The sequence below is a fragment of the Aquarana catesbeiana genome, linkage group LG05 (assembly GCF_042186555.1).
Source record: "Aquarana catesbeiana isolate 2022-GZ linkage group LG05, ASM4218655v1, whole genome shotgun sequence".
Classification (NCBI taxonomy): Eukaryota; Metazoa; Chordata; class Amphibia; order Anura; family Ranidae; genus Aquarana; species Aquarana catesbeiana.
Window position 1 is genome coordinate 217,079,084 of NC_133328.1, and position 23,661 is coordinate 217,102,744.

Below are 23,661 nucleotides of genomic sequence, written 5' to 3' on the forward strand. Positions count from 1 at the left end.
TGCATGGTGTATACTGACACGTATGGATGGTGTACTAACCTGTGTAAAGAAATAATGCATTCTGTATGCAGGCCAACTAATCGATGAAAATAGTTGACAACTATTTTCAATCGATTATGTTGATTAGTTGTTTCAGCCCTACACTCAGCAGAGCTCAGCGAGGAGAGCTCTGAGAGCCAATTGGACGGAAGGGACACACTCTCCTCCACACAGAACACAGGAACAGAGCTGATACTGTCAATCGCCTGGAGCCCCCCCCCGTGTCATAATTTTTCTCTTGGGTGTAAGGAAAACATGTCAGAAGTGATTCATACCGATAGACGGAAATTACACTAAAGCCTCATTCACATCATGGTGCAGATCCATACATTTTTCTGCACGTGTTCAGCAAGGGCACAAAAAAAAAATAAATAATAAAATTTGCTCTTTATGTGCCCTGATAACACTGGTATCACATGCAGATTTTCCTGTGCGGGAAAAAAAAAAAACAAAAAAAAACGGTGACATCACAACTGGTGTGAACAGGGTACATAATGGACGTGCATGAAAACTGATGTCAACACGCATGAAAACTCACGTAACTCCCATCTCTGCAAGTGAAATCTGTGCGCTTTCCCATCGGTTTTCATGCAGGTATGGTGTGAACGAGCCCTAAAAGATTTTTTTTCTATACAACTATACTTCAATTTTACTTTACTAAGCCATCTGTGGATCCAACTGAATTTTACATTTAATACTTAACTGTCACAACAGCACCAACAATCAAACAATATGTGGATTTTAACTGAAAACCTAACAAAGAACAACTGCTGGTATTCTAATCTAGACTACAGCTCATTGGTCAGTCACTCTCTTGCTCTTTCAGAATTCCCCTTCTGTAATCGGCCCCTCCCAGCTGCTGATAGTGAAAGTGAAAGCTGAAAAGCTGTGTCATTTCAGCTCAGTGAAAACACATCCCTAAACTTTCAGAGAACCTTAATATGTACCCCGATTGTCCTCAAACTAAACATCATCTCTCACCAAGTACTGTATTTTTCGCTCACGCACCTAGATTTTAGAGGAGGAAAACAAGAAAAAAAATAAAAATATTCTGAACCAAAATGGTGTACTACAATATTTACCTGTGCCCATGAATTGCAGCCTGACCTGTGCCTGCTAATTGGCGAGGGCATCGTCACATCCGCCTGTCACTCAGAAGACAGAGCAGCCCACTCGGCCATACTCCATTCGGCCTCTGGGGTTGCTCGGTCTTTTTTGGTGGGCATCAGTGTTTTCCATAGTGAAGAAGAAAGTTTTATTAGCATTATTGGTTTGCAGGTGGTCATTACCCTGACAAGAACCCCGAAAACACTGATCAATATACATGCACTAAGCCAAATAGCAGTAAAAGACACATTAGCAAAAAGAATTCCCCAATTCTGGGGGCACTTGGCATGCAGCTACCCGCCCCCCCCCCCCCCCCCCATCCCAGGGAGAGCATAACTGTGGGAGCGTCCCACAAAAAAACCTACAATGCCTTTTTCTTGACCTTAGCACATGGACTAAACTAGGCCTCAGGTCTTGGACTAAAGCTGTGATGGTGAGATCTTTCACTTTTCAAGAAATATAACAATTCAGGAAGTGACTCAGCTTGCCAGCCACAATGCTAGCTACAACTTTACTACTTTCAACTGTAAAACAACTGAATGGATAGAGGGAGAATACCACCCAAAACCGATATTGAAATTGTAAAACAAACCAAGATATTGGTGGTATATTGCACCAATCCTCACTATATCAGTGCACATCTTGTATTTGGAGTGTATTCCCTGATGGCTGTGGGAAAAGCCTTGAATTCAGAAAGTGCTCTGGATACACATTATAAATCTGTCCCTCATCCATGCAAGGTGCAAAATATCCCCATAAGGAAAGGGCCACATATTTGGGCGCAGGAATGTGTGCAACTCGCGCATTCCCACAACTGTAGGCAAAACACACTGCTTTTAGCAGACGCACAGGAGTGTTAAGTCTTGGGCCCCTTCTACACAGGACGGGCTCTGTTGGAGTCTGTCTGCTCAGCGGGTAATCTGTCCCCTGATCTCTGCTGAGCAGGTGGATGGCTGGTCCATGTCCACCCCACTTATTTAGAGCAGACACCGCCGACTCTCCTCTATGGGCTCTATAAACCCTCTATGGGTTTTGTTTTTTAAAAAACAAAACAACAAACATGTTATACTTACCTGCTCTGTTGTAGTGGATATGCACAGAGCAGCCCTTATCCTTCTCAGGCCCCTCGTCGTTGCTCCTGGCCCTTCCCTCCTGACGAGTGCCCCCATAGACCAGCAGCTTGCTATGGGGGCACCCGAGCTGAGTCAGAGCTCCATGTATCCATTTAGACACGAAGCCCCGACCCGGCCCTGCCCCCTCTCTCCCCTGATTGGGAAACTGACTTTGATTGACAGCCGCAAGAGCCATTGGCACCGCGGCTGTGCCCCAGCCAATCAGGAGGAGAGTCCCGGACGGCCGAGAAGGGGCTCAGGAGGGCCTGCTACACACAGAAGGTGTATCTTAATGCATAAGGATAAAAAACCTTTTGCCTTTACAACTCCTTTAAGATCATGTATTTAAATGAATATGAATTTATTGTCTGCCATTATCGGCACCTTTTGAAGCAGTGGTAAAAATCCTGCTTGCTGCATTTTTGGTGCATATTTGGTCGGGAAAAAAAAAAAAAAAAAAAAAACACACACACACCAAAAATGCACTGGAAACGCATTAAAAAAATGCACCAGTGTTGTGTCTATTGATGCACTTTTTTGAATCACATGACCTATGAAAAACACACCATAAGCACGGTAAAATCGCAGGCATTTTCGGCAGCCATTATCAGCACCTTATTTTCTTTCGGCACAACGCTGAAAACCCTATTTTCGGTGCATCACTAGTGGACACTATAGAGGAGACTGGAGTGTCTGATCAGGTCCGCTGAAAAACTGACAGATGGACCTGATTGGCCTGCCCACGTGAAATGGAACTTACTTGCACCCCCACTCATCTAAAAACAGGGTGCAGGAAATCGCCATGCGATTTTCATCTCGCTGAGATTTGAAAATGGTGCAGCACTTATTAAAATGAATGGGCTACTGTGCCTGACAAACGAGAGCCGCACCAGCCACATGTGTGTGACCCTAGCCTGTCGATAAGTGGTATATGTTGCATAATTGCCTCTGCCTGAATTTTTTCTCTGGGATCCATTTTCACAATGCTGTAACCACGTCCATTAGACAAGGTTACAGCGTGGCCCAACACATTTCTGGGGAACACCTTGAACATTTTTTACTACAATGCAAAGCCTCGCACTTTCAATACTATCTATAAGGCTGACTGGGGGCCATTGGTTGGATGTCATAGTGGTCACATGACCAGGAGCCCATCCAGCCAGATCCTGACTGTGAGCCGTCTATGATCGTTCAGTGTTAAAACCTCGGCCATCCATGAACACATACTGTGTTTCCCCGAAAATAAGACCGGGTATTATAATAATTTTGGCAAAAAAAAAAAAAAAAAACAAACACACTAGGGCTTATTTTCAGGGGATGTCTTGTTTACGGTATGCACAAAAAGAGTTTTGCCCCTGTCAGCTCAGGAGTCAGCATTGTGAAATTCTGTAATAATAAAACCTTAGCTAAAGACCTTGTAAAATCATGTAATCCATTGTGTAAAAAGATTATATAATGTGCAGTGTGTCTCCTTGTGTAATTTTATTATGGAAAAGACCTTATTTACAGCGCCGCTGCGTGCACACGCGACCTGCCGCAGCTCTTCTTTCCCGCTGCAGAGGGAGGGGCAGAGATCCCCACTGACGTCAGCCCGCTCCGAACGCTGCAGAGGGAGGGGCTGCTGGCGTCAGGTGGGAGGAGAAGAGAAGAGCTCCAGTGGGCCACGTGAGTGCCCAGCGGCGCTGTAAATAAGGTATTTTTCACAATGAGACACACAGCACATTATATAATCTTTTTTACAGAACGGATTACATGATTTTACAGGGACTTGAACTAGGGCTTATATTGCAGCCATTCCAGAAACTATCGCTAGGTCTTATTTTTGGGGAAAGTGGGTATGTGCTGCAAATGTGCATTAAAGCCCGCCCTCTTTGCGGCTGCACATGTGAGTTACGCAGGCAGCAAGAAGATAAGCTTTGCGTGTCCAGCAATAACCTGCAGTGTCTGCGGCTGGCACCCAGGGCCCAGGCTAATACTAGAACAGGCCAGAACAGAAAATTACAAGGCCACCAGACAAATTTGTGAATGTGAAAGAAAAAAAAAAAAAAGGCCACAACCTCCCAGCCATATAATAGGGGACACAAAGGAGCCTGATGAAACCTACGGAATAAGAAAGCTTTGGTGGTCCCACCAATCAGAATCCCCTGTCTTGCTTCTTGTTAAGATTCTAAATGAAAGGGAGAATGTGATTGGTCGGCCTACAGTGTCAGAGGCCACCAACGCATTGAGGGTTCCTTATGACAGAAGCTCCAGGCCCTGAAGCACGCTCCCGGTGTGGAATGATCATTATGGGTCAGGTAGGTGGTAGAGGATCTGGAGCAGGATGTGCCCCCCGTCCCTGTAATGATGACAGCCGTGCACACTCCATGTGTACAGAGCGCCTCGCACGCTGTGATTGGACGGCAAGGCGGCGGAGTGACTGTGCAAAGTGCCGGTTGGCGGTGCACAGAGCGGGGTGAGGGCGAGCGTCAGGCCGGGAGAACATAGAGAACGTACTGGGAATGGACGGCGGACACTATACGGATCACACAACGGTAGGTCCTCGCCTCAGCTTCTCACTCACCTGAAAGTAGTCAGAGAGAAACTGTATCCACGTTCCGCCATCTTCACTCCGCTCCTCCTCTGTGTGAGTAGCGCGACGAGCGCTTCGCTACGTCAGGGGCCGCGCTGTGCCTGCCGGGAAATGTAGTACAAGGAAGTACAATACGCGCCGCTGCTGTTCAAAAAGGACAGTAGAAACGTTTATCATGCTGTCAGAGACAATTATTTATTAGGTCTATTTTATTGTTCAGTGGTCTACGTGTAATACGAGATCTTTTATGCGCCAAAGCCGGTAACGCATGCGCCATGGTGTGTAAAGGCTTGTTGGCAGAGGCCATGTTGTGGTTGGAGAGTGTTATGGCGCATGCGCGCTTGTTCTGTGACAGGAGGGAGGTCAAGGGAAAGATGGCGTTACCCTTAGGACCATCTGGAGGTGTCTTCAGCCTGTTACTGAGGTGTTGGATAAGGACAGAGGAGACTCTGCTCCGGGCTCTCGGCCTGCAGCCCTTCCATCCAGGTGACATTTCTTTTCTACTTGCTTGTAGCAGTCAGACTTCAGCTTCGCCTGCATAGAGGCTGAGCACCAGTTCTCTCAGGTGTGCTATCCGCCCCCAATGGAAGGCATGGCACCTTCATTAGTCTGCAGAACCCTGTGTATAGGTCAGCTCTGGAGGTATGTGTGCATTCAGGTATAGGGCTGCCATGATGGTGAGTACATCTAGGGGGTGTGGTGATGGGATTAGGACATGACGTGCTCCATGTGGTAGCCCTTCTCTAGGAATGACCCCCCTCAACTAGTCGCTGAATGCCCTTCATAGCTTGCCTGAATGTGTGATTGTGAAAGGGTTTTGTTTTTTTTTAAAATAACAATCATGTTATACTTACCTGCTCTGTGCAGTTGGTTTTGCACAGAGTGCCCCGATCTTCCTCTTCTGGAGTGTCCCTAAGGCGCTCCTTTTCATCGGGTGCCCCCACTGAGAGCCGCTTTCCATGGGGGGCACCAATGTGGGCGCGCTCACAAGTCCCGCTGCTGCATTCATTGACACAGACAGCAGGACTCAGCCCCCCCCCCCCCATTCTGAAGCTTCCCTCCAACCACTTTCCCTAATTTTATATTTATATATTACTGTGATTCTGTACTTGTCAACTATTCTGCAAAAATCTCCCTCCACTAAGTCTGGCTGCAGCCATTTTAACTGTGGGCAGCTGAAGCTGCTGCCTGTTCACTTCCTGGATTTACACAGAGGCACACCTCCAGCTCTTCCTGGCAAACTCTCTCTCTCTCTCTCTCTCTCTCTCTCTCTCTCTCTCTCTGCATGATGTCATAAGCCTAGGCTAACCAGACAAGAAACGGGAGGTGTGCTGTATAAGGTATTTACTAGCAGAAAAAAAATGTTTTACTATCCAAAGTTAAAACAACAAGGGCAGAGTATTTAATAGATGGAAAGAGGAAATGCATTAAGGTGAAAACTTTGAGACTTTACAACTCCTTTAACCGCTTCACCACTGGGCACTTTTACCCCCTTCCTGCCCAGCCAGCTTTTAGCACTATTGCACTTTGAATGACAGTTGCGCGTTCATGCAACACTGTGCCCAAATTACATTTTTATCATTTTTTTTTTCCACACAAATAGAGCTCTCTTTTGGTGGTATTTATCACCACTGGGTTTTTTATTTGTTGCTAAAAAAAAGTTTGTGTCAGAAAATTTTGAAAATAAATAATGTTCTTCACTGATGAGGAGGGACTAATAGGCAGCAGTGATGGGCACTGATTGGTGTCAGTAACTGATTGGGGCTACACTGTATTTTGGGCACTAATGATCTGTGCCCTGTTTACTTGTACAGCCTCCCCTGCGAGGAGATGCCGCTGATCGGCTCTCCTCGCCTCACACTCTGTCAGTGTGAGGCGAGGAGAGCTGATAAATGGCACTTCTGCATTTACATGTGATTGGACACAGCCGATTACATGAGTAAAGAGCTGCATCATCGGCTCTTTAACGAGATCGGGGTCGTGCCGTGTCCTAGGGATACGGAACGGCCACCGCGCTGTGGGCCCCATGGGTGACACTGGGATGACATATGACGAGAGGAGATCCTGCCCGCCCTCATTTCTCTATACAGCGGGCAGAAGAAGGTTAAAGAACCTTCTTTTTTTTTTTTCTCTACCCCGGTTTACATTGTGGCGGGTTCTCAGCAGCCACCAATCAGGCCCCTTGCCGCTATGTTTGTGTTTGATGTCATCAGACAACCTGCCAGCTATTCCAGGTACAGCCGGCAAGACTCCTGATGATGTCCCGCTAGGTTCCTCCTCGCAATGGAAAATGCAGCACTGTTTCCCTGAACTGGGAACCCCACTGCTCTTGCGGTATCTGCGCGGTCCACATTTTCAAAAATTGAGCAAGGACCTTTTGTGTTTTCAGGGGCAATTTGGCTAGCAGAGCCGCACATGTGTGAACTTGGCCTAAGGCCTCCTGGGATATGTACTCCACAGGCACAGTGCATGTCATTCATCTAGGCAAATGATGTACATTGGAGGTGGGGCTGAACCGTTTTTCAGAAAAGAAGTAATAAACAAACAAAAAACGCAGATATTCAGGAAGCAAGGTGGACAGGATGGGCTTTTCATTTGAGAGTGAAGATTTGCTTTAAGTGACACCAGTCTTCTCTTCTAGAGGTGACCTTCTGTGGGTGTCACATCACTACCTATGAGATGTGGATCCTTCCTATTAGATGGCTGCCAGGGGGTTCTCTCAAGAGGGTGAGGAGTATGATGTCATTGCAGAGGGACAGCAGGGGCCTTTTGTCTCGGGGTGCAATTGCAACACTGAATCAGCGGCCTCACACAACAGAACCAATGGAAGTGAGGGACCTGGATGGGGGACTTAAGCCTGGTACACACTATGAGTTTTTTTTTTTTTTGTTCAACCCAAAAAAAAAACCTGTCCGCTCCAGTCAGAGCCACTGTACTAACTTAGTTAGTGCAGCAATCTCCTCCGCTGAGCTGTTGTGTTCTGACAGGGGGGCGCCCCCCCCCCCCAGAACACTCCGATCAGCGTTCTCTGCCATTGGCTGAGAGCGCTGATCGGGAGTCGGTCGGCTGCTGGTTTTCCAGCATGCTCATCCGACAGAAGCTGGCCAAACCAACATACACACGGTAGAGCTGCACGATTCTGGCACAAATGAGAATCGCAATTTTTTTTTTTTTGCTTAGAAGATAGATCACGATTCTCGCAGCGTAACATAATCTTTCACATTAAAACAAAAAAAAAAATTGGGCTAACTTTACTGTCTCGTGTGTTTTTTGTATTCATTGAAGTGTATTTTTTCCCAAAAAAATTGCGTTTGAAAGACCGCTGGGCCAATACAGTGTGACATAAAATATTGCAGCAATTGACATTTTATTCCCTAGGGTCTCTGCTAAAATATATATAATGTTTGGGGATTCCGAGTCATTTTCTAGCAAAAAAAATTGATTTTAAATTAAGAAACAAGTGTCAGAAAAAGATTTAGACTTTAAGTGGTTAAACTTCCTGCATTTCCACGAACCACTTCAATACCGGGCCAATTCTGACACTTTGCTCCTACATGTAAAAATCATCATTTTTTTGCTAGAAAATTACATAGAACCCCCAAACATTATATATGTTTTTTTAGCAAAGACCCTAGAGAATACAATGGCGGTTGTTGCAACTTTTTATCTCACACAGTATTTGCGCAGGAATTTTTCGAACGCGTTTTTTTGGGGGAAAAAAACTGTTTTGTGTTTAAAAAAACAAAACAGTAAAGTTAGCCCAATGTTTTTGCATTTTGTGAAAGATGAAGTTACGCCGAGTAAATAGATGCCTAACATGTCATGCTTCAAAATTGCACACGCTCGTGGAATGGCGCCAATGTTCGGTACTTAAAAATCCCCATAGGCGACGCTTGAAATTTTTTTTACTAGTTACATGTTTTGAGTTACAGAGGAGGTCTAGGGCCAAAATTATTGCTCTCGCTCCAACGTTCGCGGCGATACCTCACATGTATGGTTTGAACACCGTTTTCATATGTGGGCGGGACTTACGTATGCGTTCGCTTCTGCGTGCGAGCACATGGGGACAGCGGCGCTTTAAAAATTTTTTTTTTTTTTTTTTTATTGTTAATTATATTTTATTTATTTTATTTTGACAAAAAAAAAAATTGATCACTTTTATTCCTATTACAAGGAATGTAAACATCCCTTGTAATAGCAATATGACATGTCAGGTGCTCTTAATAGTGAGATATGGGGTCAATAAGACCCCATATCTCACCACTAGGCTGGGAAGCCTGAAATAAAAAAAAAAAAAAACCGATCGCCGCTTCCCAGCCGAAGCGGCGCAGTTTTTTTGAATGGAGAGGCCGGGCATGACGTCATAACATCGCGCCCGGCCTCCGACGATCATAGAGACTCCGGGGACCATCTGGTCCGCCGGAAATCTCTATGATCTACATCTGGCGCCGGCGGATCCACTCTCCGCCTCACCGATCGTAACGGTGAGTCGGAGCAAGCAACGGAGGGCGGCGGGAGGGGGGGACGTCCCCTCTCGCCTCCCATAGGAACGATCAAGCGGCGGAATGGCCGCTATGATCGTTCCTATGGTGTAGAGATTCACCGGCTGAAACCGGCAATATCTGAATGATGTCTGTAACTACAGGCATCATTCAGATATACCTGCTCAAAGCCCAGGACATCATATGACGTCCGTGGGATGGAAGTGGTTAAAAACTTGGCAGACTGCCTGGATTTTTATTTTTTTTTTTTTCACACAGAAGTTTATCCCTTTGATCTAAGAAGGAAGAGTTTCATGTTAAAAACTTGGCGAATGAATGACAGAATCTTTTCTCCTCCAATCACAAAACACTTTAAGTCATTCCTTAAAATGCAAGACCAGAAGTCCAGTATTGTACCAGAGGACAGGGAGGACCAGCCCACAACCCAAAGCATTGGACCGTGGAGGAGAGGACCAGCTACCAGGGGAGCCGGGGGGGGGGGGGGGGGGGAGCATTTGTACTCAATTTCTGCTCCCTTGCCAGCCAAATGAGCATTTAACCCATGCAGTGAGGAGGGGACCCTTATTGCACTAATACTAATAAAGCCCATCTATAGTCAAAACCTAAAATCCTATTTCTACATTGTGTTTTAATTATTTGTAGCCTACTTCTATTAATCTGAACCATCTTGAAGTTTGTAAACTTATGTTGTGAAGACCCCACACATTTACTTCCTTGAATTCTGTGACATATTTACTATGCCCTGTGAGTAAACACTGCTGTGTTCACGCATTTCGCAGAGCCTGCCTTCTGACCTACAGAGGTGCTGAGAGGAGGAGCTTCAGGATGCAGAGTCATTGTAGAAATCACTGCTTGCAGGCAGCAAGGTACCATGGGATATGTAGACCTTAGAAATTGAAAGTAAAACGCAATGAAGTTGCAACGCATGCAGGGAATTCAGGAAGTTGTGGAAAGAGATGACCAACAGACAGGCAGCAATCACAACATGAAAAGAGATTTCTCATTGGATTGTCAAATATAACTATATATATTGGATTGTTTGTATTGTTATTACAGTGCTGATGTAATGAATTGAAAGTGTATGCTGTGACCTTAGAACTCCTTTTTAAAGCAGCCCGGAGTTGGGCTCTAAAATGAAAGGGTTCTCTTCAATTAACAGTTTCTTGCTCTCATCCAGCTTTAGCTATTCAGTCTCCAGTAACAAGTCCCATTGAGGCAGAGGAGGACCGATCTGACAATGCTCCCAGTTTTCTGGATAGCATCTTTTGGATGGCTGCACCTAAGTCCAGGAGAACTATTGAAGTAAATCGCTGTCGGCGAAGAAATCCTAATAAACTTATAAAAGAAAAGGTAATATTTGTTTAAAGCCTAACTTCAACATTCTATTTGCATTGAGTCTCTTAACCGCGTTGATGCATAATGCTGTATTGAAATACCAAGGCCTGGTATTCTGATATTTGCTAAACTTGATGCTATATATATTGTGTGATCAGGTGCACAATTGCCACCCTGTAGCAGTAAAACTGCTATAGGGCAGACCTGCCTGAACTGGATAAAGTGGTTCTAAGGGCAGAAAGTTGTGTTTTTTTTTTTTTTTTACATTAATGCAGTCTCTGTGGGCAGTTCCCCCCCCCCCCCCCCCCCCATGCAATGTTAGTACAGTGATCTCCCTGCTGAGCTATTGTGTTCCGACAGGGGGGCAGCCCCCTGCTACAAAACACTGGTCAGCACTCTCAGCCAGCAGCTGAGAGTGCTGATCGGGTGGTGATCGACAGACCTTTTTCGGTCATGCTGCTTGGACAGAAGCTGGCTCCTGTCGGACTAGCTGCCAAATTTTGTCTGACTTCTATTGAATGGGCCGATGCCGCCCGATGTTCAGCACGTGTGTCCACCCCTTAAGCCTCATACTAACCCCTAAACTAAGCTCCAGGCAGCCACAGAGTCATTCTGAAGGGGCATAGTGACTAGAGCTGCACGATTCTGGCTAAAATGAGAATCACAATTTTTTTGCTTATAAGATAGATCACGATTCTCTCACAATTCTCGCGGCGTAACATCATCTTTCACATTAAAACAAAAAACATTTTTGGCTAACTTTTACTGTTTCTTTTTTTTTTTTTTTTAATTCATTGAAGTGTATTTTTTCCCAAAAAATTGCATTTGAAAGACCGCTGGGCAAATACAGTGTGACATAAAATATTGCAGCAATTGCCATTTTATTCCCTAGGGTCTCTCTTAAAATATATATAATATAATGTTTGGGGGTTCCAAGTAATTTTCTAGCAAAAAATATTGTTTTTAACTTCAGAAAGAAGTGTCTTTACACATTGTTGAAAACTTGGCAGACTGCATAGATTATTTATTTACACAGAAGTTTTCTCCCTTTGATCTAAGAAGGAAGCTTAGTTAAAATGTATCAAGTTAAATACTTGGCAGAATGCCTGGATGCTTTCTTTTGACAGCTAAGTGAGCACATAGTCTCTCCACTTGTTTATATGAAAGAATCGTCAAACTTTGCAGGAGAGAGGGGGTGAATCGAGATCACGATTTTTTAACGATTAATTGTGCAGCTCTAATAGTGACATATGATGCATTCTTTTGTGGGTCAAGCACCACTACAAATAAAGCTTTAAAGAATGTTTGTTCCATAATGGTTGCTCTAGGAGTTTTGATAACCATGACAAAAATAGTGTTCTAATAGTGGAGATTAATGGTTCTACCCATTAGAACTACCCACTGTCTATAGATAAATACTTGGATACATTTTCTTTTTTATTTCTTCCAGAAGGGTTTCTGTATATTTGTCCTTAAATAGAACTATAGGCAAAACCTTTTTTTTCCCTTAACGTCTTTCAGGACAGCACTTGAGAGACTGACTCCTCCCCTTGCCAATAGGAAACACCTCTTCCACCAAATTTAAAAGGAGGCTCCTTTCCACACATTGCCAGTTTTTGTGTTTCCTCCGGAGGGAACACTTTGTGGGGAGTCAGGGCTCTTAGGTGCTGTCCTGAAAGCCCAGGTTTCCTGCTCCACCAATGGTTTTTTTTTTTTTTTTTTTTTTTTTTTTTTTTTTTTTTTCATACCTCATGAGAGCTGCTCCTCCCATTCCACAGCTATTGTCAGGTGCTGCTGGCTGGGCTCCTTCTCCCTCTCCATTTGGGCTCAGGGACAGTCAAGGCTGCTGTGGGCATCACTCCTAGGCGACGGCGAGGCACAGGAGGTCACCGTTTTTTCTCGGTCCTCCGCCTGTTTCCTGTGATACCGCCGCCATCTTGGGGATGGCATGCTGTGCTCTATCCACCGTAAGTGAAGTATCCGGAGGGGGTGGCGCCCACGGAGCAGGAGTACAATGTCATTTCCACTTGAAATCGCATGGGGAGAAGGGAGGAACGGGGCTGGTGCTTATTTGCTGGTTCCGGTCCAGCGCAGTGGCACTATTGGAGTCTGGAACCAGCGTCCAGCCACACACAGCAACTCAGTGCTACTCTATGGAATCGATGGCGAGAGCAAGTGGGACAGGCACCAGCAAGGCCCAGGTAAGGGGCAGTTGTATACTGTCCTCCTTTTACTGTGGGCTCTCTCTTTCTCTCCTTCTCTCCTTCTCTCTTTCTCTCTTTTTCTCCCCCCCCCCCCCCGCCCCACATGAGGTGGCTTTGGTTCTCACTATGCACCTGTGGTGAGCCTCCTTGTAAAAAGGCCAGGTTGTCTCACTGGGATGGTTTCTTCTTTCCTTGTTTTGTCTCACGGCAGGCCAAGAGCTCTGATCCAGTGGCAAAAAGGAAATGCCCTTCATGTAAGGCAAAACTATCTCTGAAGGATGACAGAAGACTTTATGTCAAGCTTGTATTGATTCGCTAGTTAAAGAAGAAGCTTCTTCCGCTTGCAGCGATTAGATTGCATCTGTTAAGAAAGAACTTGCTGCGACTATTCAATCATTTCGCTCTTCTCTAGCAAACCCATCCCTGAGACAGCCAACTACCTCACAGTCCTCTCGGGGTTCACTGATAGTCCCGACAGTGGAGACTGAGGCATCTCTTACCCAAGAGGGAAATTCCCCCTCCCAGTCTAGAGAAGAATCTGATGAGGAGGAGGAAGGAGAAAATTTACCTTCAAAATATAAGCTGTCTTTAGAACAGGTAGATGGCCTGTTAAAAGCAATCTATACCACACTGGGTCTGGAAGAGGAAGAAAGGAGTTATCTCTGCATGACAAAATGTATGCTGGGCTCAGCGAACAAAAAAATCCCAACTTCCTGGTACACTCATTTATTTCTGAGGCTATTAAGAAAACGTGGACAGAGCCAGAGAAAAAAAATCCTAAATCCTTAAAATGGTGTTTTCCTTTTGATGAGGACCCAGCAGCGGTTTGGAATAAAAGTCCCAAATTTGGATGCCGCTTTCTCCCAGGTCTCGAGATCAACAGATTTGGCATTTGAGGATATGGGGGTATTAAGAGATCCCATGGATAAAAGGATGGATCAGCTGCTTAAGAGGGCTTGGCAATCTAACATGGGTAATCGCAAACCTGCCATGGCGACTACTGTCTTCTCCAGGAACATGGAATTTTGGTTGAGTCAACTTAAGGCCCATATTTCGGCACTCGCCAAAACAAGAAATTTTGGATTCTTTCTTGACCTTGTCAGCCGCTGTAGCCTTTATTTCTGATGCCTCAGTGGAATCTATTATGATAAATGACAGCAAGATCTGCAGCCTTAACTAACTCGGCCAGAAGGGCTTTGTGGTTCAAAACTTGGTCGGGGGACGCGGCATCCAAAAATAAGCTGTGTGGGATACCGTCCCTTAGGGACTTGCTTTATGGACCTGACTTGGATGCAGTTGATAGGACAGCTGATAAAAAGAAGTCATTCCCTATCAAAAAGAAAAAACAGCCGGTTAAGCGTTTTTTTTTTTTTTTTTTTTCGTTCCCAAAGGACTCAAGAGCAAAGTACCAAACCCCAGGAGAAAAAAAATTGGTCGTCGCAGAAGGGAAAAGGAAAGGGAAATGTCCTTTTCCATCCTCCTGCGTCCTCCAGTCAAACGCAATGACTTTTACCTACCAGTGGGGGGGAAGGCTTCAAAGTTTCCTCCCCCTTTGGGCCAGCATGACAAAAAGTCAATATATTTTGGACACGTTGTCGCAAGGTTACAGAATAGAATTTTCGGATCATCCTCCAGAAAGATACTTTGTGACAAACCTACCAAGGGATTTAACAAAGGCCCTGGCTATGAAGATCCTTTTAAAAGATCTGAGGCACCAGAAGGTTGTGATACCAGTATCTCCAGAGGAACAGGGTCAGGGATTCTATTCCCACATATTTCTGATAAGAAAACCATCTGGAAACTTCCATTTAATTCTCAACCTGAAACCATTAACCATGTCAGTCCTATACAAAAAGTTTTGTATGGATTCAATCTTCACGGTCAAGAATATGCTGACCAAAGAATGCTTTATGGCATCAATCGACCTGAGAGATGCTTATCTTCATATTCCTGTAGTGCCTCAGTCCCAGAAATTCCTAAGGTTTGCGGTGAATATGCGCAAGGAGATTATACATCTTCAGTTCAGGGCCCTTCCCTTCGGTCTGCCGTCAGCTCTGCGTATTTTTACGAAAATAATGGTGAAAGCCCTCGCCCCTCTTTGACTCCAGGGGATTGCGGTAATCCCATATCTGGATGACCTCCTCTTCTTTGCCCCATCCAGGGAAAAGTTGCGGAGGGATCTGGACAGAGCCCGCAGTCATTTGGAGTCGCTGGGGTGGATAGTGAATGTTCAAAAATCTAATTTCATTCCAGCTCAGCAAGTACTTTTTATGGGATACCTAATAAATTCAGTAGAACAAAAGATTTTTCTCCCAGAAGAGAAGAAGATCAAGGTCCAGAGGGTAGTAACGACATTTCAAACGAATCAGCAGATTTCAGTTTGAAGGGTTATATCGGCTTTGGGAACATTAACCTCATCTATGCCAGCCATGCAATGGGCAAGGCTGCATTTCTGGCCTCTCCAGAGGTTCCTTCTGAGAACATGGAACCACAGGACAGAGAGTCTAGATACGAAGGTAAAGATCCCCTCCAGAGTCAAACGTACAGTTTGGTGGAAAAGTCATCTAGTATTATAAAGGGGTTTTCTTTGGTCCTTTCCGACTGAAAAAGTGGTGACAACAGACGCCAGTATGCGGACATGGGGGGCTCACATGGGTCAGGATCTGGCACAGGGAACATGGTCCCAGGCAAAATTCTCGCATTGGAGAGAACTAAAAGCGGTCGTCCTAGCATTGGCTGTCTTCTCTCCAAGCCTCCTAGGTTGCCATGTCCAGATTCTGTCGGACAATGCCACTACCGTAGCCTACCTGAACAAACAGAAGAGCAACAAAGCTTTTCACTTGCTGTCAGTAGAGATTCTGGAGTGGGCGGAAAACCATTTACTATCTTTATCCGCAGTCCATCTCAAAGGCACGCTAAACAAAGTAGCGGATTATCTGAGCCGACAGAAGTTCAGGAAGCAGAGTGGAGCCTAAACTCAGAAATGTTTTCATTGATCGCTAGGACTTGGGGCCTTCCACAAGTATACCTGTTTGCTTCAAGGCAAAACACGCAGCTCCCACAATTTTTTTCCCTTCAGAGAGACGACGGCTCTCAGGGGATAGACGCCCTGGCACATCCGTGGAATTTTCACCTGGGGTATGCTTTTCCCCACTTTCCAGTTGATTCCACTGGTGTTGAGAAAACATACAAAAAGAGAGAGTAGCAATAATCTTGATTACTCCACTTTGGCCAAAGAGAGCTTGGTTTTGCACAGTTCTGCAGTTGGCAATCAAGCCATGTTGGCAACTTCCGCTCATTCAGGATTTGCTGATACAGGGGCCAGTACATCATCTGGATGTAGCCAGGTTAAAACGCATTGCCTGGTATCTGAAAAGCAATTGTTAACCACTTAAGCCCCGGACCATTTGGCTGGCCAAAGACCAGAGCAATTTTTGCGATTCGGCACTGTGTCGCTTTAACTGACAATTGCGCGGTCATGCAACGTGGCTCCCAAACAAAATTAACATCCTTTTTTTTTTCCACAAATAGAGCTTTCTTTTGGTGGTATTTGATCACCTCTGCGGCTTTTATTTTTTTGCGCTACAAACAAAAAAATAGCGACAATATTGGAAAAGAACACATTATTTTTTTACTTTTTGCTATAATAAATATCCCCAAAAAAAATATAAAAAAAAACATATTTGTTTTTTTCCCCCTCAGTTTAGGCCGATACGTATTCTTCTACATATTTTCCTTAAAAGAAATCCCAATAAGCGTTTATTGATTGGTTTGCACAAAAGTTATAGCATCTACAAAATAGGGTATAGATTTATAGCATTTTTATTTTTATTTTTTTACTAGCATGGCATTTTTATTGATAAATTTGTATTTATTTATTTATTTATTTTTTTTACTAGTAATGGCGGCGATCAGTGATTTTTATCATGACTGCGACATTATGGCGGACACTTCGAACAATTTTGGCGCGATTTTGGGATCATTCACATTTATACAGCAATCAATGCATTGATTACTGTGTAAATGTGACTGGCAGTGAAGGGGTTAACCACCAGGTGGCACTGTAGGGGTTAGGTGTGTCCTAGGGAGTGATTCTAACTGTGGGGGGGAGGGGCTGTGTGTGACACTACACTGATCACCGCTCCCGATTACAGGGAGCTGTGATCAGTGAGAGTGTCATTAGGCAGAATGGGGAGCTGCTAATGTAAACAAGCATCTCCCCGTTCTGCCTCACTGTGAGACGATCGTGAGTATCCCCGCGGACATCGAGTCCACGGGACCCACGGTCACGGAGCTCCCGGCCCGCGCCGCCTCTTAAAGGGCAACGTACAGGTACGTTAATCTGCCTGTACGTGCCCTTCTGCCGCAGTATATCTGCGTGAGGCGGTCGGGAAGCGGTTAGGAAGCAAAGGTTTTTCAGAACAGTTAATAACCGCGTTACTTTCCAGTAGGAAAAAGGTAACTAGCGATATTTACGCCAAAGTATGGAAGGTCTATGTTTCTTGCTGTCATTCAGAACATAGGGATGTAAAAGACATAGGGGCAGATTTACTAAAACTGGAGCACTCAGAATCTGGTGCAGCTGTGCGTGGTAGCCAATCATCTTCTAACTTCAGCTTGTTCAATTAAGCTTTGACAACAAAATATGGTAGCTGATTGGTTTTTTGCAGAGCTGCACCAGATTTTGCACGCTCCAACTTTAGTAAATCTCCCCCATAGTCTCAGTATTGGAGTTTTTGCAAACAGGTGCAGACAGAGTTCTTGCAGCCAGCACTCTTAAAGTGCAAGTGGCAGCATTAGGAGTTTATCTGGAAACATCCTTATTTTCAGAAACTCTGATCATGAGATTTTTCAGGGCACTTTCCAGATCCAGACCTGTCCCGGTGCAGCATTTTCCAAATTGGGATCTCTCGGTGGTTCTGCACGCACTCTCAAAAGAAGCATTTGAGCCATTACAGGCCATATCTCTAAAGAATTTAACTTTGAAAACGATTTTTCTTGTCACAATTACATCGGCAAGAAGGATTAGTGAACTGCACGCCCTATCAGTAAAAGAACCCTTTTTTTTCAATTTTTTCAGATAGGATTTTTTTTTAAAGTAGATCCAGGGTTTTTGCCGAAAGTGGCAAGTTTTCGTAACAGGTCTCAGGAGATTATCCTTCCAACCTTTTGTTCTAACCCTTCGTGAAAAAAGGAAGAGCAGTTTCACAACTTAGACGTGAGGCGTACCCTATTACATTACTTGGAAGTAACAGGACGTTTTAGATCCTCGGATTCATTTTTCTTTCTTTTTTCTGGAAACAAAAAAGGCCACCAAGTATCGTAGAAATCATTGACTTGATGGCTTAAGACCGCTATTTCTGTAGCCTATTCTCAGATGGGTCTATCTCCCCCGCTGGGAATTAGGGCTCATTCAACAAGGGCCCAGGCCACTACATAGACAGAAAAAGCTGGTGCCACTCCAGATCAAATTTGTAAGGCGGCTACTTGATCAAGTTACTTAACGTTTGTCCGTCATTACAGACTGGATCTCCTGTCAGCAGGGGATCATGCTTTTTGGCATTAAAGTTCTGCAGGCTCGAATATATATATATATATATATATATATATATATATATATATATATATATATATATATATATATAATTATTCGATTATGTGTTCCAGTTTGGGGCCGGAGGTTCACTACTACTACTACTGGCAATGTGTGGGAAGGAGGCTCCTCCTTAAATTTGGTGGAAGAGGTGTTTCCTATTGGCAAGGGAGGAGTCTCTTTCTCAAGTGCTGTCCTGAAAGACTCTTGGAAAACAAGTTACCGGTAAGTCTAACATGACATTTTTTTTTTTTTTTCATTTTTGGATAGAGTAAGGGAGGGTTATGTGTGAGGTTTAGTTTTTGCCATCTGTGCCCCATTGGGGAGATTTAGCTTAATTTCCTGTCCCATAGCCAAAACAGAAAGTGAGAAGAAATCCCTACAAATTAGACCCCTTTCACACTGGGTCCACCGATCGTTAGCTGTAAAGCGCCGTTCGTTTTAGTGCTGCTTTACCGCTTTCTTAACAGCGCTTTTCAGCTGCTAGTGGCTGAAGAAGGGGTTAAAAGCGCCCGTGTTGCAGCGCTTCTAAAGCGCTTTTCAGGCACTTTGGATGGTCTGGCCATTCATTGCAATGGGCAGGGCGTTTTGGGAGTGCTATATACAGCGCTCACAAACCGCCCCAAAGATGTTGATTGAAGGACTTTTTCTTACATCCTGCAAGAGCAAAAGTCACACTGAAATGAATGGGGGGGCAGTTTTCAGGCCCTTTACAGGTGCTACTTCTAGCGATAAAATGCCTGAAAACCGCCTCAGTGTGGAAGGGGTCTTCCCCATTAGAAGATTTTCCCTCTATTACTTTTCTGGGGACAACCCAAAATTTTAGATTTTTCTTTTACTTTCAATGTTAATGGTAAACGGGACAAATAGAGGATGAACCTCTTTAACAGGCGTATAGACAGCAATAAAAACTGACAGAGGTTATAATTCCTCTCCACTCTATCCAAAACTAAAAATTAAAAGTTTTGCCTTTTGGTTTCACCGTAAAGTAGGATTAAACCTAAATAAGAACAAATTGTCGACAGGTAGGATTTTTATGACAGAAGATACACTATTGGCCTCTTTTTTTCATAAACCCTTTTCCTAGCCTGTCGGGGTCTATGTACACTGAACCGGGCATGCACAGATCAACATACATTTGCAGCACTGCTGTTTGCCGAGATGATGTGACTGAAATGCGCATGGACACAGATGACATAATTGCAGCTCAGTCAACCAAGTGGCTGAAGATGGCAGCCCCGTGACCAACAAGAGTGCTGATAGCGCACTGCTTGGAGAGGATTGCTTGCTAGGTAAGTATGCAATAATGTGCTAATATGCAGCTTCTGGGGTTCAATAATAATAATAATAAAAAATAAAAAAAATATCCCAAACAAACTAATTACTCACAGATGCAGTGGCTGTGTGTGCTGTATAAACTGTATGTAGCCTCAGCTACACACAGTATACAGTGCAGTGTCTTTGCAGCAAAACGGGAAGTTCTCACCCCTCTCCAAGAACAAAATCGAGTCTGGCTCATCGCTGCTTTGGCCATTCACAGGAAGCTTTGTATTTTATAAATGAATGCAAACCTTCCTCTGATTGGCTGAGGCAGGCAGAGAAAGCTGTATTTATTCATAGAACACAAAGCTTGCTGTGAATAGCTGAACAGCATTTAGCTGAACTCGAATTTGTTCCAGGAGCAGGATGCCAAGTTCTAGTCTACTGCCAAAACACAGCGCTGTACACAGTTTGTATAATGCTCCCAGCCACAGCATCATTTAGTGAAGTCCATTTTTCATTTGGACCAGCTTAGTCCAAACAAACTATTTAAATTTCACTCAAACATGTAGATCAGCTTTAAACGGTTCCACTTTTTTCTTTTGTTACTTCTATTGGAACAGGAAAGTAGTGGAATCTGGTTATTTTTTGCTTTCTCTGACTTCTCCATCAATATGCAAGTGATTTATTTATTTTTTATATATATATATATATATATATATATATATATATATATATATATATATATATATATATATATATATATATATATATATATAAACCTTTTCTGTTTTTAATAAAGACCTTATTTTAGACCTAGTGAGGTCATCGCAGGGTTTCTTTGCAATGTGGGTAAATCATGGCTGGTGGGAGGGGTCAGCAGGGTGCTATACATGGCTTCCTGAACACAAGAGTTTTCATCTCAAGAGCCCTAGTGCAAGCAGTGGGCTGAATCTTGGAAAGAGTTATGCAAATATCAAAATGCCTTAATGGGTGCATGTCAGTCTTGGAGGAGTGGGTGTTCATAGGCAGGCTGCATTAGTTTGCAGACTGTAATGCCCATATGTGTGGATGAGTCTCAAATGATTGAAATAACTGAAATCCAGTGAATAAAAGGGATGCGCAGGAGACATTAGAGCTGGGGAAGAAAAGAGCTAGATGATGCTGGATGTCCTCCAGCCAGAAAATAATGAGGGCTCTATCTAACTTGCTGCAGCAGCTAAGGAAAACCTAGAAGCTCACAGTGTGCAGTAAAATTAAAGTAAGCAATGTCAGTCGGGAGAGGAACCTGTACAATTGTGCTGAACTGAAGGTAAGACTGGAGTTCAGTGCTAAATCCTTTGCTCAGTTTTTTTATTGCTGTCATTGTTGTGTCAGAAAATGTGCTCATTTCCTGTCCCAGTGGCTAGTGTTATCTACAATAGAAAGTGTGGAGAAAAATCTCCTCAATAGGGATGCAGATAGAAATAAAACATGACCAAGGTTCTAACCCCTTCTTACTCAAAAATAATTTTGAAAAATTACAAAAATACACCAATTTTAAAGGAAGCCGGGTGATCTAGTCTATACAGATATGCATAGATGATTTTTCTCTGAAACTGAAATGTACTTTTTTCATCATGCTCTAAGCAATGATATGTTTAGCAATGTAGGAGTATATACCAGAGTCCATTCACATACCTTGTTACCTTTATGTCATTACCCCAATAACCATCTTTCATTCTTTTTGCAGAACAACATTGATCAATGTCTCGAATGTGGTAATTTGAAACTGAAACATGTGCTATGTGGATTTTGCTATGAGAAGGTTCAACATGAAACACACCTTATTAGGCAAGAAATAAAAGCTAAAGAAGATGGACCGTTCAATTCTCCTACTGTGGAGTCAGTTGTCCTCTATGATGGCGAAAAGGCTCATTCAGGAGATGAAGAAAAAAGGATTATTGAGAGAAAACGGAAACGGCCATCATGGTTTACCAATGAATTTTATGCGTAAATTGCACTTGAGTATCCCAGATGGCTGCAAGATAACCTTGGTAGGCTGGTCTGTGAAAATGTAAAGGCTCTGTGTTCGATAAGACTCTTGTCATTGCAATTAGAAAGGAACTGGCAAAAAAAGTGTTCTCTGTCCTGTTTTGTGAATGGATGAAAGTTGATATTAAAAATTCAGTTTTGCAGATGCCTGGTTGTAGTAATTTATAATAACTCTGAGTTTAATCAGGATGTTCCAGACTTATACTTTTTTTTTTTTTTCCTTATTCTTATACAAGATTTATATAGCGCCAACAGTTTGAGCTGCACTTTATAACATGAGGGCAGACAGTACAGTTACAATACAATTTAATACAGGGGGAATCAGAGGGCCCTACTCATTAGAGCTTACAATCTAGAAGGGAGGGTCAAGTGATACAAAAGGTAATAACTGTGGGGGATGAGCTGATGGAGAAAATAAAAGTACATTTGTTAGGTGGGGGTAGGATAGGCCTCTCTGAATAGAAGGGTTTTCGGATAGATTAGGGTTGGGAGTTCCATAGAATGGGAGAGGCTCGGGAGAAGTCCTGGAGGCGAGCATGGGAGGAGGTGACGAGGGAGCTAGAGAGCAAGAGGTCTTGGGAGGTACGAGGAGGACGATTTGGTTGATATTTTGGGACTAGGTTAGTGATGTAACTGGGGTAGAGTAGTGGAAGACTTTGTAAGATGTTAGTATTTTGAATTTAATTTGTTGGGAGAGCGGAAGCCAGTGTAGGGATTGACAAAGGAGTAGTAGACACTGAACGGTTCCTTATTCACACTTGCATATGGTGCCGACCAGTCTCCTGTAATAGACTCAGTGAGGTTTCCTGTAGTTGCATGCAAAGCAATTAATGGGAAGCTGACCTTGCCTGCAGCCATTCGCAGCATGTGCGAAAATGCAGCTATTACCAGGTGATCGACCTGGACACAAATAATCTGCTTGTCCCATTAACTGCAAATGGCTGTTAACAGAGCGAGCTTGATCTGCACCCCAGGGCTTGCGTGGTTTCAAGAGGACGTCCATGGACGCCCTCACAGAACTGGATATCTTGGCTGTAGCCATCTTTTGGTTATAGCACAGTCGGGAAGTGAATATGCACATAGAATTCCCATGTTTAAATGTTGCCTTTGCTTCAACAGACACTCATGGGAACATAAAGATAATATTCATGAATTTAGGAGCACAGCCAGCACTGATCTTGTTCACTAGGCATAGAAGTTGTATTCTGTGTCAGCCAATTCAAACCTAGTCTAACCTTTTCTCTTAACAATACAAAAGCCTATGTAAAGAACAAGAACATTTCTAACAGCCATATAGTGCATACGTTCTCCTGTGTACACATTGAGGGTACATTTGCAGGTGTGGATGTGCCCTAAAGGCACCTCTTTTTATACATCAGTCAGTTTCTACCATAACACCAGCTACCTATGGCCTTTTCACTATATTGTCAGCCTAGTTGGCTTATCGTCACTTATACATCAGCGACATTAACTATTCACAGATGAACTCTGCTTCTTCAGTGTGAAAATGTTATTTAAAAACATACAGACAGGTTACGGATTTTAAAGCGGAGGTCCGCTGAAAAAAAATATTAAGCCAGCAGCTACAAATACTGCAGCTGCTGACTTTTAATATATGGACACTTACCTGTCCAGGGAGCCCGCGATGTCGGCAGCCGAAGCCGATCCGTCCTTCGGCTCTTGGCTGCTGCCGCCGCCATCCTCAGTAAGGGAATAAGGAAGTGAAGCCGTGCGGCTTCGCTTCCTGGTTCCCTACTGCGCATGCGTGAGCCGCGCTGCGCGTCCTCTCAGGTCCCTGCTGTGTTCTGGGACCTGTGTGTCTCCCAGAATACAGCGGGGGAGGACGGGGTAAGCGCCGGAAGTGGCATAGGTCACCGCAAGCGCCGTGGTGATCTATGCCAGG

At 44.0% G+C, this 23,661-nt stretch overlaps 2 protein-coding genes across 2 annotated transcripts in view; one reads left to right on the forward strand and one right to left on the reverse strand.

Moving 5' to 3' along the window:
* The window catches only part of PSMA2 (proteasome 20S subunit alpha 2), a 29,510-nt gene extending 24,539 nt beyond the window's left edge, over positions 1–4,971 (reverse strand). Inside the window, 1 exon segment of the mRNA XM_073630546.1 lies at positions 4,822–4,971. Within this exon segment, the coding sequence (XP_073486647.1) occupies positions 4,822–4,862 (41 nt within the window). The 5' untranslated portion in view covers positions 4,863–4,971.
* Positions 4,972–5,090: 119 nt separating this feature from the next.
* MRPL32 (mitochondrial ribosomal protein L32) lies at positions 5,091–21,903 on the forward strand. The gene is made up of 3 exons (XM_073630545.1): positions 5,091–5,316; positions 10,510–10,682; positions 21,457–21,903. The coding sequence occupies exons 1-3, from the start codon at positions 5,106–5,108 to the stop codon at positions 21,718–21,720; spliced, it is 648 nt and encodes a 215-aa protein (XP_073486646.1). The 5' UTR covers positions 5,091–5,105; the 3' UTR covers positions 21,721–21,903.
* Positions 21,904–23,661: the final 1,758 nt, after the last annotated feature.